The 22,518-nt window shown below is 35.0% G+C and overlaps 1 protein-coding gene across 1 annotated transcript in view; it reads right to left on the bottom strand.

Annotated features, from left to right (window-relative positions):
- Positions 1-22,518, bottom strand: part of FAM227B (family with sequence similarity 227 member B) — a 286,042-nt gene that overhangs the window by 216,978 nt on the left and 46,546 nt on the right. Inside the window, exons 7-11 of the mRNA XM_007455562.1 lie at positions 22,483-22,518; positions 21,913-22,017; positions 17,582-17,680; positions 4,530-4,631; positions 1,308-1,434 (exon numbers count right to left, since the gene is read on the bottom strand). Coding sequence (XP_007455624.1) covers positions 1,308-1,434; positions 4,530-4,631; positions 17,582-17,680; positions 21,913-22,017; positions 22,483-22,518 — 469 coding nt within the window. The remainder of the gene's footprint in view (positions 1-1,307; positions 1,435-4,529; positions 4,632-17,581; positions 17,681-21,912; positions 22,018-22,482) is intronic.

The following is a 22,518-nucleotide window of genomic DNA, read 5'->3' as shown; positions in this document are numbered from 1 at the left end:
CTTTGAAGACCCATAGGAAGAGCGTAAAGTAGACACCCCCCACTGGATTTACCAGAAGACTTTAAAACCTTTCCTTATAAATCTCCTAGCTCATTGCTATCGCTCATCTAAATATGTTATATACATTCTTCTTTAATTACCTAATAGAAACTAGTTAAAAGCATAAGAATTATAAAAGAAATATGAAAACTATATTTGCAGATGATATGCATAGAAAACCCGAGACAATCAATGACAAAACTAACTTGAATAAAAGGATTAAGTAAGACAGTGACTTATAAAATTTCATACAGAAATCAACACGAATTTTTGGGGGACACAATTCATTCTACAACAGGTCTGTAGGAAAGTTGTTCTGTTCTTCACATTTTTTTTCTTATAGTATTTTTGTATGAATGCTGTGCTCATTCTCTTTTTGCTTCTTATATTTGAATTAGTTGGATTTTTCTCTATAATTAGGAGACTCCTGTCCTATGTGTATTGATGGAGGTGGGTGGTCCTCAGGGTTGTTTTCTAGCATGTACCTCCCAAGGACTCCCTCCTTAAAATATGAAACATTTTCTTAAAGAAATGGCTTGGTTACTAAGAATTGACACAAAACAGTTTTTAAAAATTAGTAAAAATTTGGACAGTTTTATAAGAAGGACTTAAAAACAGTCAATAGCTTCTGGTAGTCCATAATGGTATAATAGTCTTAGGAAACAATATTGGGGAGGTATTTCCAGGAATATGAAACAATACCTAGTTTTAAACCCAAGTGCCTAAATCTCTAGCTAAGTACTCTAGGATGGAATCTTACTTCCCTTCAGCCTTTGAGTCCTACCTCTCCTACCTACACACACACACACACACACACACACACACACACACACACACACCATGATTCAGAAAATAAGTTTTCCTTAATGATTTTATGTTCTACAAGGAACTCAATTAGCTCTAGAATTTAGTCAATATTATTTGCTATAAAAATACCAGCAGTGTTCCAAAAGCAGCTTAAAATATTTCTCTTACAAATATAAAATATCTATGGTATGGTTTTCTTTCTGTGGCAATTTGGGTTTCTACAATAATTCCACTGCCTGTAAAATTATTTGGCTTTCTAAAGTAAACAACTGATTAATTTTAGTATAACAGAATTTTCAGAATAAAATAAATAATCATTATTATTTTGAAACACAGGCATCAATATGCTATGTTTCGTAAGGCAAAGAACTACAAATTTTTTTTGAGTGGAGTAAACAAAACACTGCAATTCAAAAGTTTTAGGTTCCACAATAATGATCAATACTTAATGATATTCGTACCTGACAACCAGAGAAAAATGTTATTCCCTAGATCTTCTTTAAATTCATCATTAAAGAAATCAATGGATTCTGGAAATGCTTCCTGGAATGTTGCATAGATAGCTTGTGCCAAACAATCAGGATACACCTACCAAAAACAGAGTCATATTAAAATAATTCCATATTTCATATAACATCTCAACTATCAAAGAAATTACTAAATTTGTGAGATATACGTGTCCCTTTTTTCTTATAGCTTGCTTTTGGCCATTTAGTACTTCTTTGTATTTCTAACTGAGGAATATGAACAAAGAAGAGGTGAAAATAAAGTCAGTCAATTTGGCTATTTGTTAGCATTTTGGGAAAAAAAAATTTAATTTGGATAAAGGATGAAGTTACAATTAAGATAAGATACTTTAATGATTCTACATTTATTTCATTTAAGCTTGCTATTGATACCCTCTTTCAGAAAAAGAACACTGTCTTTCAGGTCATTATAATAAAAAGCATATATATACATATATATATATTAATTGAAATATATTTGACATGTAATACTATGTGAGTTTAAGGTGTATAACATGTTGATACATTTGTTTACTGTAATATGATTACCACCGTGGCATTAGCCAACACCTCTATCACGTTACACAATTATCACTTTGAGTGTGTGGTGAAAATAAAGAACATGTTTTTAAATAATTGAAGCCTGTTTAGGTGAGTTAATATATTATAACCACAATTGTAAAATCATGATCAGATTTTATATTTGTATCATACAAATAGATGGTACTATCAGTATTATATTAGACTTAAAGTCGCTTGACTACTAAGCTTCTCTTGGGGACTGACTAAACACAGGAAGATACCAGATTTTTATAGTAAAGATTTAAAATATTTTATCTACTATTTTGGAAGGCTGGCAGACACCAGAAACTAGAAGAGGCAAGGAATGGCTTCTCCCCTAGGGCCTCTTAAAGAAACTAGCCCTGTTGATACCTTGATTTTAGTCCTATAAGACTCATTTTGGACTTCTGACCTATATAACTGTAAGACAATGAATTTCTGTTGTTTTAAGCCACTAACTTTGTGATAATTTTTACACCAGCAATAGGAAACTAATATAGTCACCTAATCCAGTAGTGCTAAAATCTGCTGGTATGGATGGTATTCTTTGAAGAACTCCATAAGTTTTTTTGGGTGGGGGAGAAGAGGAGGGGGAAGAATGCTTTAATATACTGATATATTTAATTACACTGAATGAACCATGAACATTTTTACTACCAGAAAAATCACATATTATAATTGCGGTATATAAAATCACACTAATAATCAAAGTTTAAAAGTTGAACAAGGTAAGTAAGAGGAACTTTTAAAAGTTTTCTGTGAATATCTCACCTTCAGGAAATTAGGGGAAAAAGAGATCAAGTGTCAAATGGTGTTGGGAAAATTTCTGAAGGAATATCATTGTATGACATTGGAAGAAACTGAAGCAAAAGCTATACTAAATATGTTCAGATTCAGTTAATTTGTACTGAATAGTGAGACCTGAAGCTAATTTTTTGATTCTTAAATTTTAATAGTTTTCTCTTTCTGTGGTAAGATAAATCAGATGAGCCAATAGTAACAAAACACCTTCTTATCTGAATGAGCTAAAAATAATAGAAATTGGTCAATGAGAGTTGAGGCTCCATTTCGACTTATAGAGCTGTGGAGGTAATAGACCTGTAGGGAGGTGGCGTGGTTCTCAAGCATTGAGATAGGGAGAGGGAACATTATAAAATGACTGAACAAAGGTCAAGGGGTCAAATCATTAAGGTGTACATGTTATTTGTTCTCAAGTGAGGCTTTGAATCTTGGTTAAACAACTTCTAATTTCTCCTTGGAAAAAGCTACTGAAAATAGGGACTTAGAAAAAAATTCAAGTCATGATTTGAGAAGGATTATAAATACAATATCTATCAAAAGGTACATCCATCCCAAGGGAGAACATTTGGACCATAAATGTAACACTAGAAATTACAGAATAAGGGATATGCAATGGTGCCACTACCTCCTTTGTTCACATTAAATAGGTCTTTTATTCTTTTCTTAAGAGCCCTGTGTTAAAGCATGCTTGATTTCATCAAGCCATGTGTATAGGCTAGAAACACCACAAAGGGATAGACTAGGTGAAAGCGTATGGATAGGAGAAACAGCTGGTTTTGTCATCTCTAGACGATTTTAATGACCAAAAATCCTAATCATTAACTATTATTTTCCTGCAAATAAGAAAAATAAATTAATATTAGCAGAGAAAATCTTAGTCTATCTTTCAGAACATTAGTGTTCTATAAACAATTTATGAATCATGGATCAACCTCTTCATCTGATGGACAACCAGCTGTAGAACTGAGAGACTGAATGTCTTGCGAAGATCACCTGGGTAATTATGAGCAGATTCCAGATGTGAAGCCAAATCTCCTTATGCCCAGTCCACTACTGATTTCCTTCTACGATACTGTATGTATATGTTTGTGAGATAGATCAAGATTGAGCATAAATATTTGGCAATTTAAATTTATGTTTTCATCATGAAGGACATTTATTTTTATTTTAGGTTTTACCCATGAAAACACTGACTGACTCAAAAATGCTTCTGTATTTCTGATTTACAGATGTCAGTACAACAAAGTATTTGAATGTGGATTCTGCTTTGAAACGCTAGATGTTTACATTTTAAAATACTCCATGAAATTCCTACATGTCTTCATTTCACACTACTCAAGAACATAAATTATTTTAACCAAATTATTTTACTATAACAGACATAGTAAAACATTTGATTCATAAATTTGTCCATTGTTCTTCACTGTAACAGATGCTTAGTACTTAGGCATAACACAAGAAGTTAAGTCCTCTTAGATCAAAAGATACTTTATAAAGTAAAAGAAAAATGATAATTTTGTAGGTAAAATACCAAGACTATACATAGAACAAGTCAATAGTTTTCAAATTATTAATATGCAAACAAATACATATACCACACTGAGGAGATTCTGTAAGGCTTTTAGTCAGTAGAATATAATATTCTGGGGTGGAGGGGCATGACTTTTTAAATATTATCATTATTTACTCTACTTTAGGCAATTTTGCTTGCAAAGTAACAAAATATGTTCTCATATGTATTTAAATAAAATAACTATTTTTATATTTCACTTGCTATAAAAATAATTAGCATAATTAGTTAATTTCTATATTTACCTGAAAGAATGCATCCTTTTGACTTAGAGGTATGCTCATGAAAAGTGACACATAACTTTCTGAAATTCTATCAAACAAGGAATCTTGACTTTCTCTTTCAGGCTTAAAAAAGAAAACACACATGGAATTAAAATCATTAATATTACAATTTAAAATTAGAATCTGTTTACATAATGTCAGTAACTCTATCTTCTTAAAGGGCAGATCAGTTGCTATAGTGGAATGAGCATGGGTTTTTGGCATCATGCAGACCTGAATTTGAATGCTGGCTCCATTATTCATTAGCAGCACTATTCCAGGCAAGTTAATTAAGTCCTAGTTTTCTTATCTGCCAAATATAGATAATATACACATACCTTGAAGTATTATCTTAAAATTAAATAGGGACAAGGATTATGTTTTGTTTGACTTAGTATTTCAAGCCCTCAGCATGGTGCCTGGCACACTGAAAGGACACCAACATTTGATGAATTAATGAAGGTTCTTGAATAGTCGTTGGCAATGCACAAGGCAATCAATGACATAGTGGCCTGCTATTATTCTATAACCATTCCGAATTTTTCATAATCAGTAACTCAGTATAAAATCAAAGCAATTACTGGAATGAGACAGCCATAGCCAGAACTAGTAAAATTGTGACATGAGAACTATACTAAAAACAAAGTAAGTAGAATGTCATAAGGAAGAAATCTGTAGATAATAATAATGTCAATATTGAAGTCCTAAGGTAGCACCTTGAATTATTGCTCTATTAAGCAATGAAGAGATAAATTAAAGTGCAAATCCATGAATAAAGCAATAAAGATGAATTAGAGTCCAAATTCGTTTATGATGTCAACAATAGAAGCATAAGCTGGCATTAATAGATTTTGGTAATAAACATAAAAAATGATCAAATTTAGTGGTAGCTTTCTATGAAATTAGCATGCCATATGAGCTGGGATTCATAAATGCATAGGATCTTAGACCTAAAATGGAAGTTAGATATCACCTAGGTTAAGCCCCTCTATTTTAGTGACTGCATTGATGCTCAGAAAGATTAAGAGAATTATTTAAGGTTATACACAGTTAAGTAACTGAAAGCCAGACTAGAATCTAGGTCTCCTAACTCCCAAAACAGCTTTTATGCTTGTGTAATAAGTTTATGGAAGGAGATAGTAGCAGAAATAATAATAATGTTAACAATTCTTGATCATTTATATAATGGGCAGTGGTTCTAAGACTTAGGGTTGTGTGAGAATTAAATGAGATAATATACAATTTACTAGTAGAGAAAGTTGGCATGTTTCAGTTACATAATCTACACTTAACATGTGTGATGAAATACCCAAACAGAAAGTTGTAGAACATGTCTTTGACTAATACAATTCAACCTAATGTCCACACAATATATACCTCCACAGGAAACTGAGTAGCAAAATGGTACACTGAATTTTTATACATGTTTTGGTATGCTTGAAAAGAAAACATATCCTACAGCTTTTGGATATTCAGGTTACTGATATGTTCATTAGATCTAGCTATTTAACATATGTTAAATCATACTTACATTCCAGGAATAAATTTCATTGGTCAGATTGTATAACCCTTTTAATATACTGCTGAATTCAGTTTGCTAGTATTTTGTTGAAGATTTTTGCATCAATATCCGTCAAAGAAGATATTGGTCTGTAGACGCTTTTTTTGTTGTAATATCTTTGGCTTTGGTATCAGGGTAATGCTGGTCTCATAAAATGAGCTAGAAAGTATTCCCTTCTCTTCAATTTTTTGGGAGAGTTAGAGAAGGACTGGTGTTAATTCTTCTTTAAATGTTGGCAGAATTCATCAGTGAAGTCATCTAGTCCAGGACTTTTCTTTGTTGGGAGGTTTCTGATTATGGAAACCTGATTGAATCTCCTTACTAGTTATAGGTCTATTCAGATTGTCTATTTCTTCATTATTCAGTCTTGGAAAATTATATGTTTCTAGGAATTTGTCCATTTTATACAGGCTGTCCAATTTGTTGTTATATGTTTGTTCACAGTACTCTAATAATCCTTGTTATTTCTTTGCCAATAGTAATGTTTCCACTTTCATTTTTGACTTTGGTAACTTGAGTCCTTATTATTATTTTTTGGCTACACTGAACAGCATATGAGCTCTTATATGAGATCTTAGTTCCCCGACGAGGGATCGAACCCATGCCCCCTGCAGTGGAAGCACGGAGTCTTAACCACTGGACTGCCAGGAAAATCCTCACTTTTTTTCTTAGTCTAGCTACTGGTTTATCAATTTTGTTGATCTCAAAGAACTAACTTTTGGTTTTACTGATTTTCTCTACTGTTTACCAATTCTCTATTTTATTTATCTCCACTCTAATCTTTATTAATTCCTTCCTTCTTTTTCTTTTTCTAGTTCCTTAATATGTAAAGTTAGGTTGTTGATATATTGCTTTTTGATTTGTTTAAAACTTTACATTTGTCTTTTAGCAATGCTTTTGCTTTATCCTATGAGTTTTGGTACATTGTGTTTTTTGCTTTCATTTGTTTCAAGTTATTTTCTAATTTCCCCTGTGATTTATTCTTTGAATCATTAGTTGTTTAAGCACTCTTATACATCAACAATGTGAGAATAATTTGTACATACAGTTTGTAAACAACTTGGCACTACCTTGTGAAGTTGAACATCTTCATACCCAACAATGCAGCAATTCCATTCCTTCTCTATGTGTCTTGCAATTTTTGTTTGAGAGATGGACATCTTCAATAGGACAGTAAAACCTGAGGTATAAAGTAGTTATGCTTGGGAATAGGTATGTCTCTTCTCTTGTTAGCCTTTAGGGGTCTGAGTCAATTAAGTAAAATGTTAAGCTCCATTTGGGTTTTGTTTTTGCTATGGTTACTCTCAGTGAAACAGAGGCTTCAAATTCCTCCTGCATTGCCTTGTTTTTAGAATTCTTGAAGACCCACCTTTTGAATTCATTTTCTCTAGTTCCTTCTGTTTTTCAGTTTTTCCTTTTATTGGTTTCCTCTCTGATCTTTATTATTTCCTTTCTTCTGCATACTTTGGTTTTCATTTCTTTTTCTTTGTCTAGTTTCCTACAGTAGAAGTTGAGGTCATGGTTTTTGAGAACTTTCCTTATTTCAAATCTAGACATCTTAATGCTTTAAATTTCCAAATACTGCTTGAGGGCCACCCCACAAATCTTAATCTGTATTTTCATCTTCATCAAGTTCAAAATACTTCTCAATTTCCCTACTGATTTCTGGTTCGACCCACAGTTCCTGAGAAGTGTGTTATTTAGTTATCAAATATTTGAAGATTTTCCAGGTAGCTTTCTGTTATTCATTTATAATATAATTCCATTTTGGTCTAAAAACATACTTTGTATGGCTTGAATTCTTTTCATTTCATTAGGATGTTTTCCTAGCCCAGAATATAGTTGGTAAAGGTTTAATGGGTACATGAGAAAAATGTGTATTCTGCTGTAGTTATGAGGAATGTTTAATAAATATAAATTAGATCCATAAAGTTGGTTAACAGTATTGCTCAAGTCATCTACATCATTCTATATCATTAACTGGTTTTCTGCACATACGACCAATTATTGAATATAAGGTGTTGAAATACCTAACTATACTTATAGATTTGTCTATTGCTTCTTTAAGTATTAAAATTTTTTCATTAAATGTGTTTCAAAGCATTTTAATTAGGTGCCTAAATATTTATGATTGTTATGTCATATTGATGTATTGACTACTTTATAATTATACAATTACTTTCTTTTTCCCCTTCTTTGCTTTGAAGGCTACCCTGTATAATGAGTTCAGAAAAGTTGTGATTTTTGTGGGTTATAAATGGCTTGTCTTCGTTATTTTATGAGTGGAATTGATGTACTTTCCAGCCTCCTGAATCTTTTTGGGAGCCAATGTTCCAAGGACAACTTTGAAAACATTAAGGGTATATCATTACTGGAATTCTTCTAGTTAAACACCATCAAGGAAATTTTTATCATTAGCCTACACATTGGCCAGCAATTTTTGGAACACTGCATTCTCACTAACAATATAATAAATAATAATGATAGATGTAACCATTGAACACTTACCATATACCTACTTCCATGTAAACAAACAACTTTACATGCATTTTTTAATATAACTCCCAATAAACAGATAAAGTAGGTAATTTTTAAAATTTTATGAAAGACTTAGAGAGGTAAGTAACTATTCAAAGTGACCTCATTTTCTAAGTGGATAAACTTGTTTTTGAAGGCCAGATCTTAATTCTATTATATTGAATCTCATATTACATTTATATAGTATTTCCACAGTTTACTAGGGATCTTATTCATGTCACTTTTAGAACACACAACAACTCTAGGAAAAAAGAAAGTATATGTTATTTTTACCTGTTTTTTGTTTGTTTTGTTTTATTTTGTTTTAGAGAGATGACATAACTGAAGCTCAGAGTGATTTTCTGACTAGCCCAAAGTCTCACACTAACTACTGGGAAAGCCAGATTTAAAATTTTAATTTCCTGGATTCCAGTGCAGCACTTTTTCTACTAGATCAAGCTACCACTACATCATAGGCAATAAAGGAAATTTGCTTTTATATTAGTCACCTAACAACTACTGAAATAAGTTTTAGAGCCAGCATACTGAACCATGCTATATTCTAGAGTGTGATTATATATAGTTTTTCATATTATGCTGTTGGTAATTGTACAAGTGGCTCAGGGTTCTATTCCAGTTATAAAGTCAGTATTGTTTATTATTCATAAAGTAGATCCAAAAATAGATAGAATGTATCTGTTTTGTACTCACCTGAAAATGTAGTACAGCTTGAAATAGGAGCTAACCTACCAAAACAGATATTCCCACACAATGCTGGTAAAAATGTATGGGCATGCACCACACTTATTTGGTGGATTTAGGAAACTAAGAGGTCATGCTATTTATCTAGTTCACTGGCTTCAATACATTTATATTTAACAATGAATCCTCTTAGAAATAAAACCATAGGTGAAATGTAATGAACAGAACAGATGAAAGAGAAGCTGTTCTGGTTAAATCATGGAAATGTTGCTTCAATATGGCTTGGATACCCCTTCAGTTCCCTAGAACACTAGTAGAACACTCATCCAGCTGAATCATATATTGTTCCTCAAAACACATCAGAAATCTTAACTGATACTAGAAATGTTATTAAATTATAATATTTTAAAATTATTACTGGGGTTGGAGTCAAGGTGGCGGACTAGGAGGATGTGGAATTCGTGTCTCCACACAACTAGGGCACCTACCAGGCACCGGTGGGGGACCACGGACACCTAAGGGGACAGGAGGAACCCCCAGCGACCAGGTAGGACGTGGGGCGTGGGGGGAGTGAAGGGGGAGGAGAAGTGGAGGCAGGATGGGACTGGCGCCCCTGAGGGGCAGCTGGGGGAGGGGAAGGGATCCCATGCCTGAACGGGTAAATTGGGGGACCACTGGGAGGGCAGGGGATCAAAAGGGAGTATGGCCAGGATTCCCCTGCCCACTAGGGCCCCTGGGAGCCTGCTGAGATCCCAGGCCTGATCCTCTGCACATGGAGGCCCCCTCCAGCCATGCATGGGTCCTGAGGGAGTGGGAAGGAGGGAAGGGGGAGCAAAAGTAAAGGCCTGACCTCCAGCACCAGCACCCCTGAGGGGTGGCTGGGGGAGGAGTTCCTACACCCAGCAGAACCCACCCACGGTTAGGGGTCCAGCGGGGACAGGGGAGACCCTGGGGGAGACAGTGGTGGTGGCGTGCAGAGGAATGGAAGGGAATGCGGCCAGCACTTTCCCTGTCTACTTAGGCACCAGGGAGGCTGATAGGCTCCTGGGCCTAATCCTCTGCTCTTGGAGTCTCCCTCCTGCAGTGCAGAGCCCAGGCCCCGCCCATACACCCCACCCCAGGCCCTACCTCTACACTTGGAGACTCCCTCCAATGCTGGGCCTAAACCCCGTCCACACACCCTCACTCAGGGCCCTAACTCCAAACTCCAGAACTCCACACTCCAGAGGTCCTCCTTTCCATGTACTGCCTCTCCCCTTCTGTGCAGGTACTAAGCAGAGGCCCTGCCCCACACTCAAATGTCACCCCCCACCTGCCACACACAAAATCCCACCCCTGCTTAAGTTCCACCCCCACCTAAACACTGCCCCAATAGCCAAGGTGTTTTTTTTTTCCTCTTTTAGATTGGGGTTCTGTTTTACCTTGTTGATTCACTTATATTTTTATTTTTCCTAATAAATCTTTTATTTTTCTAATTTTATTTTATCCTTTATACTCTGTTATTGTTCTCTCCTTTTGGCTTGTTCCCCCACTTTTTTTTTTCTGTTGTGGTTTTATTTTACCATGTTGCAGTTGTTTCAAATATATTTTTATTTTTCCTAATATATTTTGTTTTTTATTCTTTGATATGTACTGCTCCTTTTGTTTTTTTTTTTTGCCATGCCATGCAGCTTGAAGGATTTTGGTTCCCAGCCCAGAGGTCAGGCCCGAGCTCCTGTGATGGGAGCTCTGAATCCAAAAAGCTGCAATAACAGAGAACCTCAGAATGCAGGGAATAGTAATTGGAGTGAGGCCTCCCGGAGGTGCTCATCTCAGCACCAAGATCTGGCTCTATCCAACTGCTTGCAAACTCCAGTGCTGGATGCCGCAGGCCAAACAACCAGTAAGACAAGGATACAGCCCCACCCATCAGAAGAAAAAAAAAAGGAAATGACAAAAAATTATCTTACAGACAAAGGAGCAAGGTAAAAACTTACAAGACCAAATAAATGAAGAGAAATAGGCAACCTATCTGAAAAAGAATTCAGAGTAATGATAAAGTTGATCCAAAATCTCAGAAACAGAATGGAGAAAATACAAGAAACATTTAACAGGAACTAGGAGAACTAAAGAACAAACAGTGATGCACAACATAATAACTGAAAAGAAAAACACTCTAGAAGGAATCAATAGCAGAATAACTGAGGCAGAAGAACAGATAAGTGAGCTGGAAGATAAAACGGTGGAAATAACTGCCAGGGACAGAATAAAGAAAAAAGAATGAAAAGAATTGAGAACAGTCTCAGAGACTCCTGGGACAGCATAAATGCACCAACATTCAAATTATAGGGGTTCCAGAATAAGCAGAGAAAAGAAAGGGTCTGAGAAAATATTTCAAGAGATTATATTTGAAAACTTCCCTAACACGGGAAAGGAAATAATCAACTACAGGAGGCGCAGAGAGTCCCATACAGGATAAATCCAAGGAGAAACACTCCAGGACATGTTAATCAAACTATCAAAAATCAAATACAAAGAAAAATTATTAAAAGCAGCAAGGGAAAAACAACTAATAACATAAAAGGGAATCTGCATAAGGTTAACAGCTGATCTTTCATCAGAAATTCTGCAAGCCAGAAGGGAGTGGCAGGACATATTTAAAGTGATGAAAGGGAAAAACCTACAACCAAGATTATTCTACCCAGTAAAGATCTCATTCAGATTTGACAGAGAAATTAAAACCTTTACAGACAAGTAAAATTTAAGAGAATTCAGCACCACCAAACCAGCTTTACAAGAAATGCTAAAGGAACTTCTCTAGGCAGAAAACACAAGAGAAGGAAAAGACCTACAATAACAAACCCAAAACAACTGGTAATAGGAACATACATATCAATAACTACCTTAAATGTAGATGGATTAAATGCTCCAACCAAAAGACATAGACTGGCTGAATGGATACAAAAACAAGACCTCTATATTTGCTGTCTACAAGAGACCCACTTCAAACCTAGGGACACATACAGACTGAAAAAGAGGGGATGGAAAAAGATATTCGTTGCAAATGGAAATCAAAAGAAAGCTGGAGTAGAAATTCTCATATCAGACAAAATAGACTTTAAAATAAAGACTATTACAAGAGACAGAGAAACACACTACATAATGATCAAGGGATCAATCCACAAAGAAGACATAACAGTTGTAAACATTTATGCACCCAACATAGGAGCACCTCAATACATAAGGCAAATGCTAACAGCCATAAAAGGGGAAATAGACAGTAACACAATCATAGTAGGGGACTTAAGCAGCCCACTTTCACCAATGGACAGATCATCCGAAATGAAAATAAATAGGGAAACACAAGCTTTAAATGACACATTAGACAAGACGGACTTAATTGATATTTATAGGACACTCCATCCAAAAACAACAGAATACACTTTCTTCTCCAGTGCTCATAGAACATTTTCCAGGATAGATCATATCTTGGGTCACAAATCAAGCCTTGGTAAATTCAAGAAAATTGAAATCGTATCAAGTATCTTTTCCGACCACAACGCCATGATACTAGATATCAATTACAGTAAAAAAATCTGTAAAAAATACAAACACATGGAGGCTAAACAATGTGCTACTAAATAACCAAGAGATCACTGAAGAAATCAAAGAGGAAACCAAAAAATACCTAGAAACAAATGACAATGAAAACACGACAATCCAAAACCTATTGGATGCAGCAAAACAGTTCTAAGAGGGAAGTTTATAGAAATACAATCCTACCTCAAGAAACAAGAAACATCTCTAATAAACAACCTAACCTTACACCTAAAACAACAGAGAAAGAACAAAAAAACCAGCAAAGTTAGCAGAAGGAAAGAAATCATAAAGATCAGATTAGAAATAAATGAAAAAGAAATGAAGGAAACAACAGCAAAGATCAATAAAACTAAAAGCTGGCTCTTTGAGAACATAAACAAAATTGATAAACCATTAGCCAGACTCGTCAAGAAAAAAGGGAAAAGACTCAAATCAACAGAATTAGAAATGAAAAAGGAGAAGTAACAACTGACACTGCAGAAATACAAGGATCATAAGAGATTACTACAAACAAATATATGCCAACAAAATGGACAACCTGGAAAAAATGGACAAATTCTTTGAAAAGCACAACCTTCTGAGACTGAACCAGGAAGAAACAGAATACATAAACAGACCAATCACAAGCACTGAAATTGAAACTGTGATTAAAAATCTTCCAACAAAAAGGCAAGGACCAGATGGTTTCACAGGGGAATTCTAGCAAATGTTTAGAGAAGAGTTAACACCTATCCCTTCTCAAATTCTTCCAAAATACAGCAGAGGGAAGAACACTTCCAAACTCATTCTATGAGGCCACCATCACTCTGATACCAAAACCAGACAAAGATATCACAAAAAAAGAAGATTACAGGCCAATATCACTGATGAACACTGATGCAAAAATTCTCAACAAAATACTAGGAAACCGAATCCAAAAGCACATTAAAAGGATCATAAACCATGATCAAGTGGGGTTTATCCCAGGAATGCAAGGATTCTTCAATATAGGCAAAACAATGAATGTGATACACCATATTAACAAATTGAAGGATTAAAAACCATATGATCATCTTAATAGATGAGAAAAGAGCTTTCAACAAAATTCAACACCCATTTCTACTACAAAAAAAAAACACCCACAAATTAGGCATCGAGGGAACCTACCTCAACATAATAAAGGCCATATATGACAAACCCACAGCCAACATCATTCTCAACAGTGAAAAACTGAAACCATGTCCTCTAATATCAGGATCAAGACAAGGTTTCCCATTCTCACCACTATTATTCAACATAGTTTTGGAAATTTTAGCCAATCAGAGAAGAAAAAGAAATAAAAGGAATCCAATCGTAAAAGAAGAAGTAAAACTGTCACTGTTTGCAGATGACATGATACTATAGATAGAGAATCCTAAAGATGCTACCAGAAAACTACTAGAGCTAATCAATGAATTTGATAGAGTAGCTGGATACAAAATTAATGCACAGAAATCTCTTGCATTCCTACACACTAATGATAAAAAATCTGAAAGAGAAATTAAGGAAACACTCCCATTTACCACTGCAACAAAAAGAATAAAATACCTAGGAATAAACCTAGCAAAGGAGACAAAAGACCTGTATCCAGAAAACTATAAGACACTGATGAAAGAAATTAAAGATGATACAAACAGATGGAGATATATACCATGTTCTTGGATTGGAAGAATCAACATTGTGAAAATAATGATACTACCCAAAGCAATCTACAGATTCAATGCAATCCCTTTCAAACTACCTGTGGCATTTTTCACAGAACTAGAACAAAAAATTTCACAATTTGTATGGAAAAACAAAATACCCCAAATAGCCAAAGCAATCTTCACAAAGAAAAACGGAAGTGGAGGAATCAGGCCCCCTGACTTCAGACTATACTACAAAGCTACTGGCACAAATAAAGACAGTATGGTACTGGCACAATAACAGAAATATAGATCAATGGAACAGGATAGAAAATCCAGAAATAAACCCTTGCACATATGGTCACCTTATCTTTGATAAAGGAGGCAGGATTATACAATGGAGAAAAGACAGCCTCTTCAATAATTGGTGCTGGGAAAACTGGACAGCTACATGTTAAAGAATGAAAGTAGAACACTACCTAACACCATACAAAAAATAAACTCAGAATGGATTACAGACCAAAATGTAAGGCCAGACACTATCAAACTCTTAGAGGAAAACATAGGCAGAACACTCTATGACATAAATCACAGCAAGATTCTTTTTGACCCACCTCCTAGAGAAATGGAAATAAAAACAAAAATAAACAAATGGGACCTAATGAAACTAAAAGCTTTTGCACAGAAAAGGAAAACATAAAGAAGACCAAAAGACAACCCTCAGAATGGGAGAAAATATTTGCAAATGAAGCAACTGATGAAAGATTAATCTCCAAAATTTACAAGCAGCTCATACAGCTCAATATCAAAAAAACAAACAACCCAATCCAAAAATGGGCAGAAGACCTAAATAGACATTTCTCCAAAGAAGATATACAGATTGCCAACAAACACATGAAAGGATGCTCAACATCACTAATCATTAAAGAAATGAAAATCAAAACTAAAAGGAGAAATCACCTCACTCTGGCCAGAATGGGCATCATCAAAAAATCTACAAACAATCAATGCTGGAGAGGGTGTGGAGAAAAGGGAACTCTCTTGCACTGTTGGTGGGAATGTAGATTGATACAGCCACTATGGAGAACAGCATGGAGGTTCCTTAAAAAACTAAAACTAGAACTACCATACGACCTAGCAATCCTACTACTGGGCATATACCCTGAGAAAACCATAATTCAAAAAGAGTCATACCACAATGTTCATTGCAGCACTATTTACTATAACCTGGACGTGGAAGCAACCTAAGTGTCTGTCGACAGATGAATGGATAAAGAAGATGTGGGACATATATACAATGGAATACTACTCAGCCATAAAAAGAAACGAAATTGAGTTATTTGTAGTGAGGTGGATGGACCTAGAGTCTGTCATACAGAGTGAAGTAAGTCAGAAAACCAAATATCATACGCTAACACATATATATGGAATCTAAAAAAAAAATGGTTCCGATGAACCTGGGGTAGGAAAGGAATAAAGACACAGACGTAGAGAATGGACTAAGGACATGGAGAGGGGGAAAAGTAAGCTGGGACAAAGTGAGAGAGTACCATCGACACATATACACTACCAAATGTAAAATAGATAGCTAGTGGGAAGCAGCTGCATAGCACAGGGAGATCAGCTCAGTGCTCTGTGACGACCTAGAGGTGTGGAATACGAAGGGTGGTAGGGAGACGCAAGAGGGAGGGGATATAGGGATATATGTATGCATATATCTGATTCACTTTGTTATACTGCAGTAACTAACACAACATTGTAAAGTAATTATACTCCAATAAAGATGTCAAATACATTATTACTTAATAACTGCATTTTAATTTTAGGAAGCCAGTAGTTTCTAGAGAATAGCTTGCTTAAAGATAAAAAGATTTCTAATCCTTGTTTATTCTAAGGATAATCCTATATATGTAGTGGGTCATTAATATCTTCGGGTCAAATCTGTTTCTTCAAAATAATATTATATGGCTTGATAAAGTTACTAGAAACATTGCTAGATTATGTTTCCTTCAAAAACTTGCTATATATAATCCTAACAGATTTAAGTGGGAAAGTAATGTTTCTTCTCATGTTCTATCATGGAAAAACATAAATTTGGGATTCAGATCTAGAGAAAGAAATTTAAGGTAATAAAATTCTGATTGCACAAATTTCCCTATGTAATTATCTTTGTAGAACTGATAGACCACTTCCTATCCCTCATTCAACTCCTAACAATAATAGAAACATAGTACAGATAATCTTACCTAGAATTACATTAATTATTCTAACATGAAGCTCTATGTAAATGGATTGTATGTAAAATTAGTAACACCCATTCCTTCATGGTATGAAAGAATCCATTAGCAGTTTTCTTTGGGTAATTTGAGGTGGGGAGGTGAAGAACTGAGCCTGTTATCAGGCTCCCCTGATGGGGTAGCACACCTTCTTAATGCTTAGACTGCGATCCCCTGCGTTAACTCTACTTTCCATCCTTCTAGATCCAGAGGCCACATGGCAGTCGTTGGTATTCACCACTTTTTCCAGGCTCACGTATTCTCTAATGTAAGACTCGGGTACTGCTTATTTCCATTCTCTTATTGCTTCCCAGATACCCATGTCTTTCTCTTTTTAATCCTAAGCAGAGTTTTTATCTTTCTGAATCAAGTGAGGACCCTCACCCCATCTGATATTGTAGAGTGTTTTCTCAGTGAAACCTCCCTCAATGTCACTGATTTGCAGTGGATATTCTGTTTGGCGTTCATCAGCACATTACAGTATTGAGTAAAGCTACAACTTTATTACTCACTACAGTGTTTGATTTCACTAATCTTTTTCTAATTAATAAAGACTCTGGATCTTTGAAATCCATATTAGGTTTTAACTTCTCTGAAAGAACTCTAGATTTCAAACAGGATTTCTAACAGAATACTAAAAAAACAAGCTCTGTGACAGGATTGGAAAAACATTTTTTGTACCAGTGCTACCTCTACTGAAAAATTAATTATGCTGAAAATCAACTTTAAAGAAAAGTTTAAAAAATATCATTATACCTTAAATTTATGGAGAAACCACCACCAAAAGGAATCATGCAAAAGAGCAACAGAGGCTTCTGAGAGGAAATGAGTCTTCCAGATTTTAAAAATTTTTCCCTATGGAAAAAAGACACATGGAGATCAAATTAATAATATTATAAGACATATTACTGTAAATAGGCTTTATAAAGAGTGTGTATTTAATAGTTATAAACTACCACTGCTTAACAGAAATTTAATGTGAGCCATATATATATTTTCTAATAGACATTTTAAAAAAGTAAAAGGTGAAATTTGAGTGACATTTTGTTTAACCAAATATATTTAAAATATATTTTAATACATAATTGTTATTAAGTTATTAATGAAATATTTTACATTCTTTTGGGTACTGGGTCTTTGAAATATAGTGTATATTTTATACTTACAGCACATCTCAATTTGAACATAAATTTTCATCATAAATACTAGATCGTAATTAGATTTTGTAAACTACATGGTTGTAATTTTGTTTCAACCATAATTGAAAGTTGTTCAATAATGAATCAAGTATTAATTTTAAAATTTATATATAATTAAAATAAATAAAATTTAAAAATTCAGCTGATCACAGACGTAGAAAACAAACTTATGGTTACCAAAAGGGAAAGTACGGGAGAGGGATAAATTATGAGTTTGGGATTAACAGATACACTCTACTATATATAGAATAGATAAACAACAAGGTCCTACTGTGTAGCATAGGGAACTATATTCAATACCTTGTAATAACCTATAATGGAAAAGAACCTTAAAAAGAATATACATGTATATGTATAACTGAATCACGTTGCTATACACCAGAAACTAACACAACACTGTAAAACAACCATACTTCAATAAAAAAAAAATTCAGCTGAGTCACACCAGGCATATTTCATATTCTCAATAATCACATTTGATTAGTAGTCACTGAAACGACAGTGTAGACTAGAACAGGAATAGCAAAAATCCAAGACACATGTTAACAATTTCCCTTTTATGCTCAAGACAGGTATCAACAATCATGGGATTCCAACCCAATGGGCCCCATCGTAAGTCTAGACCCTAAAGATAGTGTTCTCTCTAAGCAATTCATCAAAATTGGCACATAAAGTTAATTTACCATGACTACTAGAGACTATAAGTCTTGGTTTAAATAGGTACCTTCAATAGTCATTTTATTTTATTCACTATAAGTTTGTAATGCCAGATTCAGTAGAGTTCAAGAATTCTTTTAATGAAATACATAGGTATGAATTTCTGTTCCTCAAGTACAAGTCTACAAAAAGGATACCGTGCAAACGTTTATACCAAGGAGATTATTTATCATGCATACTGTGGGAGAACTTCCTCTTCATAGGCCACTAAGTATAGTATATACATTGGTAAGAGCTTCAACTTATTTAGCACTTTTTTTTTTCTACATCTTTATTGGAGTATAATTGCTTTACAATGGTGTGTTAATTTCTGCTTTATAACAAAGTGAATCAGTTATACATATACATTTGTTCCCATATCTCTTCCCTCTTGCGCCTCCCTCCCTCCCACCCTCCCTATCCCACCCCTCCAGGCGGTCACAAAGCACCGAGCTGATCTCCCTGTGCTATGCGGCTGCTTCCCACTAGCTATCTATTTTACGTTTGGTAGTGTATACATGCCCATGCCACTCTCTAGCTTTGTCACAGCTTACCCTTCCCCCTTCTTAATTACAAAAACATATGAGAAGTACATAAAGAAAAAACTAGAAAATTAAAATACAAGAGAAAATCTGAATATTTTTTGTTGAAATTATTTGCAAATTTCAAGCAAACATGCTTTTTAGTGTAAACAAACTGCATGATTGCTTCTATTCTAAGCTTTGGTTATGTTTAGTATCACTAACTTTCTTTTCCAGGAAAATTCCAGATTCTTTAAAATATATCAATATTTAGTCAAAACAGAAATCAGCCAAAAAACCACAAACCCGACTTAAAAAGTTAAATGGTACTTTCCTCCATCACCCTCTACCCTTTTGTGATACTTTTTTGATTCAAATAAATGTAAACATACCTTAAAACCTATACATTATCCGACTTGGAACTTTTTCTCCTAATATAGATTCTGGGCTGGATAAAACTACTTCTAATGTTCTCCTGATTTCTGTTTGTGTATATCTGTATCTTTGTGGCTCAGCTTTCTCAAAATATAGGCCCCTTTTCACTCAATTCAATAAAATTTTTACTGAGCATCATCTGTAGCCAAGGGTCCATTCTGGGAGGTAAAGGGGATAATTTATACTTTATCAAGAAACTTAATCTATGACTGTATGTTCAGGAATGTATTTGGATGGGGTTACGTGAATCCAGTCAATTCCATGGATTCCCTCACCTTCAGGTATGTAACAGTAACCCTTTAACCTTCTTTTTCCAAGTTTCAGATGTTATAATAAGCATTTCTATGAAATAACCTTCCCTCTGATATTATTTTCCTACACTTATTTTCTCTTCATCTTAATGTCATAATCTATCTCAATGCCATTGCATTGTGCATGATCTAGCAAGCCAATTTAAATTCTTTACTGAAATCAGGGAGGGGTATTAACAAATCAAACACTGGTTATCTATACCTAGATATACCACTGGTACACAAACTCAAAATACCCAGCTGCTTGTCATATCCTGTGCACCCCTTCCCCCAAACCCATACCTACTTACACTCCCCACTTTCCTACCTCTTTCAATAATGCCAGTGTCCTCCAAGTTAACCATATGAAATGTTTATCATAGCTGTACTTCTATGCCTTTTATGTGACTGTGATGTACATGCATCCAGAATTAAAATATAGTCCCATTTTAGAACACAGAATGTGAGAGTTAAAAAGATTATATTGTCTAGAACATTTATAAGATTATTTTAACAATAATTTGTATTAATTTCTTTTTACAATAAAACCTTTTCCCTGAGGAAACTTTGGAAAATATAGTCAGAGAAAGTAACAAATAAGCTCATGATCCAGGCATAACAATTACCATCTATTGTTTTTCTCTTAAAAAAATCGTATCAGGTGATCAAGACGGCAAACTAAGCCTTACCTCTCACCCAAATCCCATAAAACATAAAAGAGAATTGAAAAGCATCTGTATTAGCATGGAAAATAAGAGAGTGTCATTACTGAATCATTTTAGGTGGAGTTTTCAACTGAGGTGCTCTGTGGTTCCCTAACTGAGGGGCAAACAGGAGACCCAAGTCAGGTTAATCAGATTATTTCTTGGAATACTGTGTCTTGAAGATGGAACACTAAAGTGATACACTCTCTTTCATCTTGAAGAGAGGGAAAAATGGGCAGAAAATAATGGCTGGAGCTGATTCATCCAAATTTAATGGTTGCTTATACTCCTTCTGATGGACTATAGAATACTATAGCAGGAGAGAAAGCAGGAATTTTGTGTTGAGAAAGAAAGAGCCACAGAGAGGCTGGGGGTGAGGGATGGGAAGAGGGCCTACTAGGGGCCAAGTCCATCTTAGAGAACTGTCTTGAGAGGAATCTGCCTGGAGGTACAAGGAGCACTGTTCAAGTCCCCAGGAAACAGAAAACTTTTTAGGTGTCTGCTTAATATTTAAGTGGGTGGGAAATCAATGCCAGTAACCACTCAGCCCTCATCCTATCCCTGGCAATCGGTGTCCAATGAGCTAGTTACCTTCCTATGCCTGCAGTTTTTCATCAATTGGCTACTCTGTAGGGATATTTCTTAAAAATTCCCCAGACACTTGGAGGTTCAAAAGGTAGGGTGTGGGGAAGGGCTCTCATAAATTATTTTGGGATCAAAATGAGCAGGCTAACATATCCTGAGCTATAGAGCAGGAAGAGGGGGAGTGAAACACCTGTTACAGTCACATGCCAAGCCAATGCACACTGGCAACCTCAGACTCCTGAGGCAGTAACACAGAATCTAATACATTCTCTTCTGGAGATTAGGGTGTTAAAAATGTCACTGGTTGGGGCTTCGCTGGGGCGCAGTGGTTGAGAGTCTGCCTGCTGATGCAGGGCACACGGGTTCGTGCCCTGGTCCAGGAGGATCCCACATGCCGCGGAGCGGCTGGGCTCGTAAGCCATGGCCGCTGAGCCTGCGCGCCCGGAGCCTGTGCTCCGCAACGGGAGAGGCCACAACAGTGAGAGGCCCGCGTACCGCAAAAAAAAAAGTCACTGGTCTTTCCTGCCAGACTTAATGCCCCAAAGAATTAAATCTTGCTTAACACCTAATCTGTCATAGCTTTAAATTAATGTCTAATTCATTAAATCATATTCTCAAAATATATCACACAATAATAATAAAATAATGTTTACATACGTCAAAGTTATGGGCTTTTAAAATAAAAAGATAAATTCGTTCAGCATTCAAATGTCTGGGTAGTTGAGTAAGCTCATTTGTTCTGAATCCTGGGAAGCTGCAACCCTAGAAAGAGGGAAATACCACAGAACAGGAATTACTTCATTCTTTTCAGTATAGTAGTCTCATATATCTACAGAAGACAGATATTTAACTATCATTCATTAACATAATTATTTTACATATTTTTACTAAAAATAAGTAAAATATATTTATCCCACCTAAGAAAAATCTTCCTATTATCTGTTTCTATGAAATTAAGAGCACTGACATATTCATATGTCAAATCTAAAAGTAAAAACAATTACTTCAGAACTAATTTTGACATAGCTCAAATTACCAAGAATTTTAGCTACACTACACATAAAGAAATGGACTAGGCAGAAAAAGAATGCTTCTGTATTTGTTTCCAACTTTCTCTCCTGGGGCCCCTATCTAAATTTATAGCTTTATCTATCTTATTGTAAACATTCTTTTAGATCCACACAATACTTTTGATATATAATCTCATAAAACAGAAATTGTAAATACCTCTATATCCTTCTTTGTCTCCATGTCATCTGAAAG

The sequence above is a fragment of the Lipotes vexillifer genome, unplaced genomic scaffold, assembly GCF_000442215.2.
Source record: "Lipotes vexillifer unplaced genomic scaffold, Lipotes_vexillifer_v1.1 scaffold24, whole genome shotgun sequence".
NCBI classification, from domain to species: domain Eukaryota; kingdom Metazoa; phylum Chordata; class Mammalia; order Artiodactyla; family Lipotidae; genus Lipotes; species Lipotes vexillifer.
The sequence above is the reverse complement of the archived record's forward strand: the minus strand, read 5'-3'. Positions and strand labels throughout refer to the sequence as shown.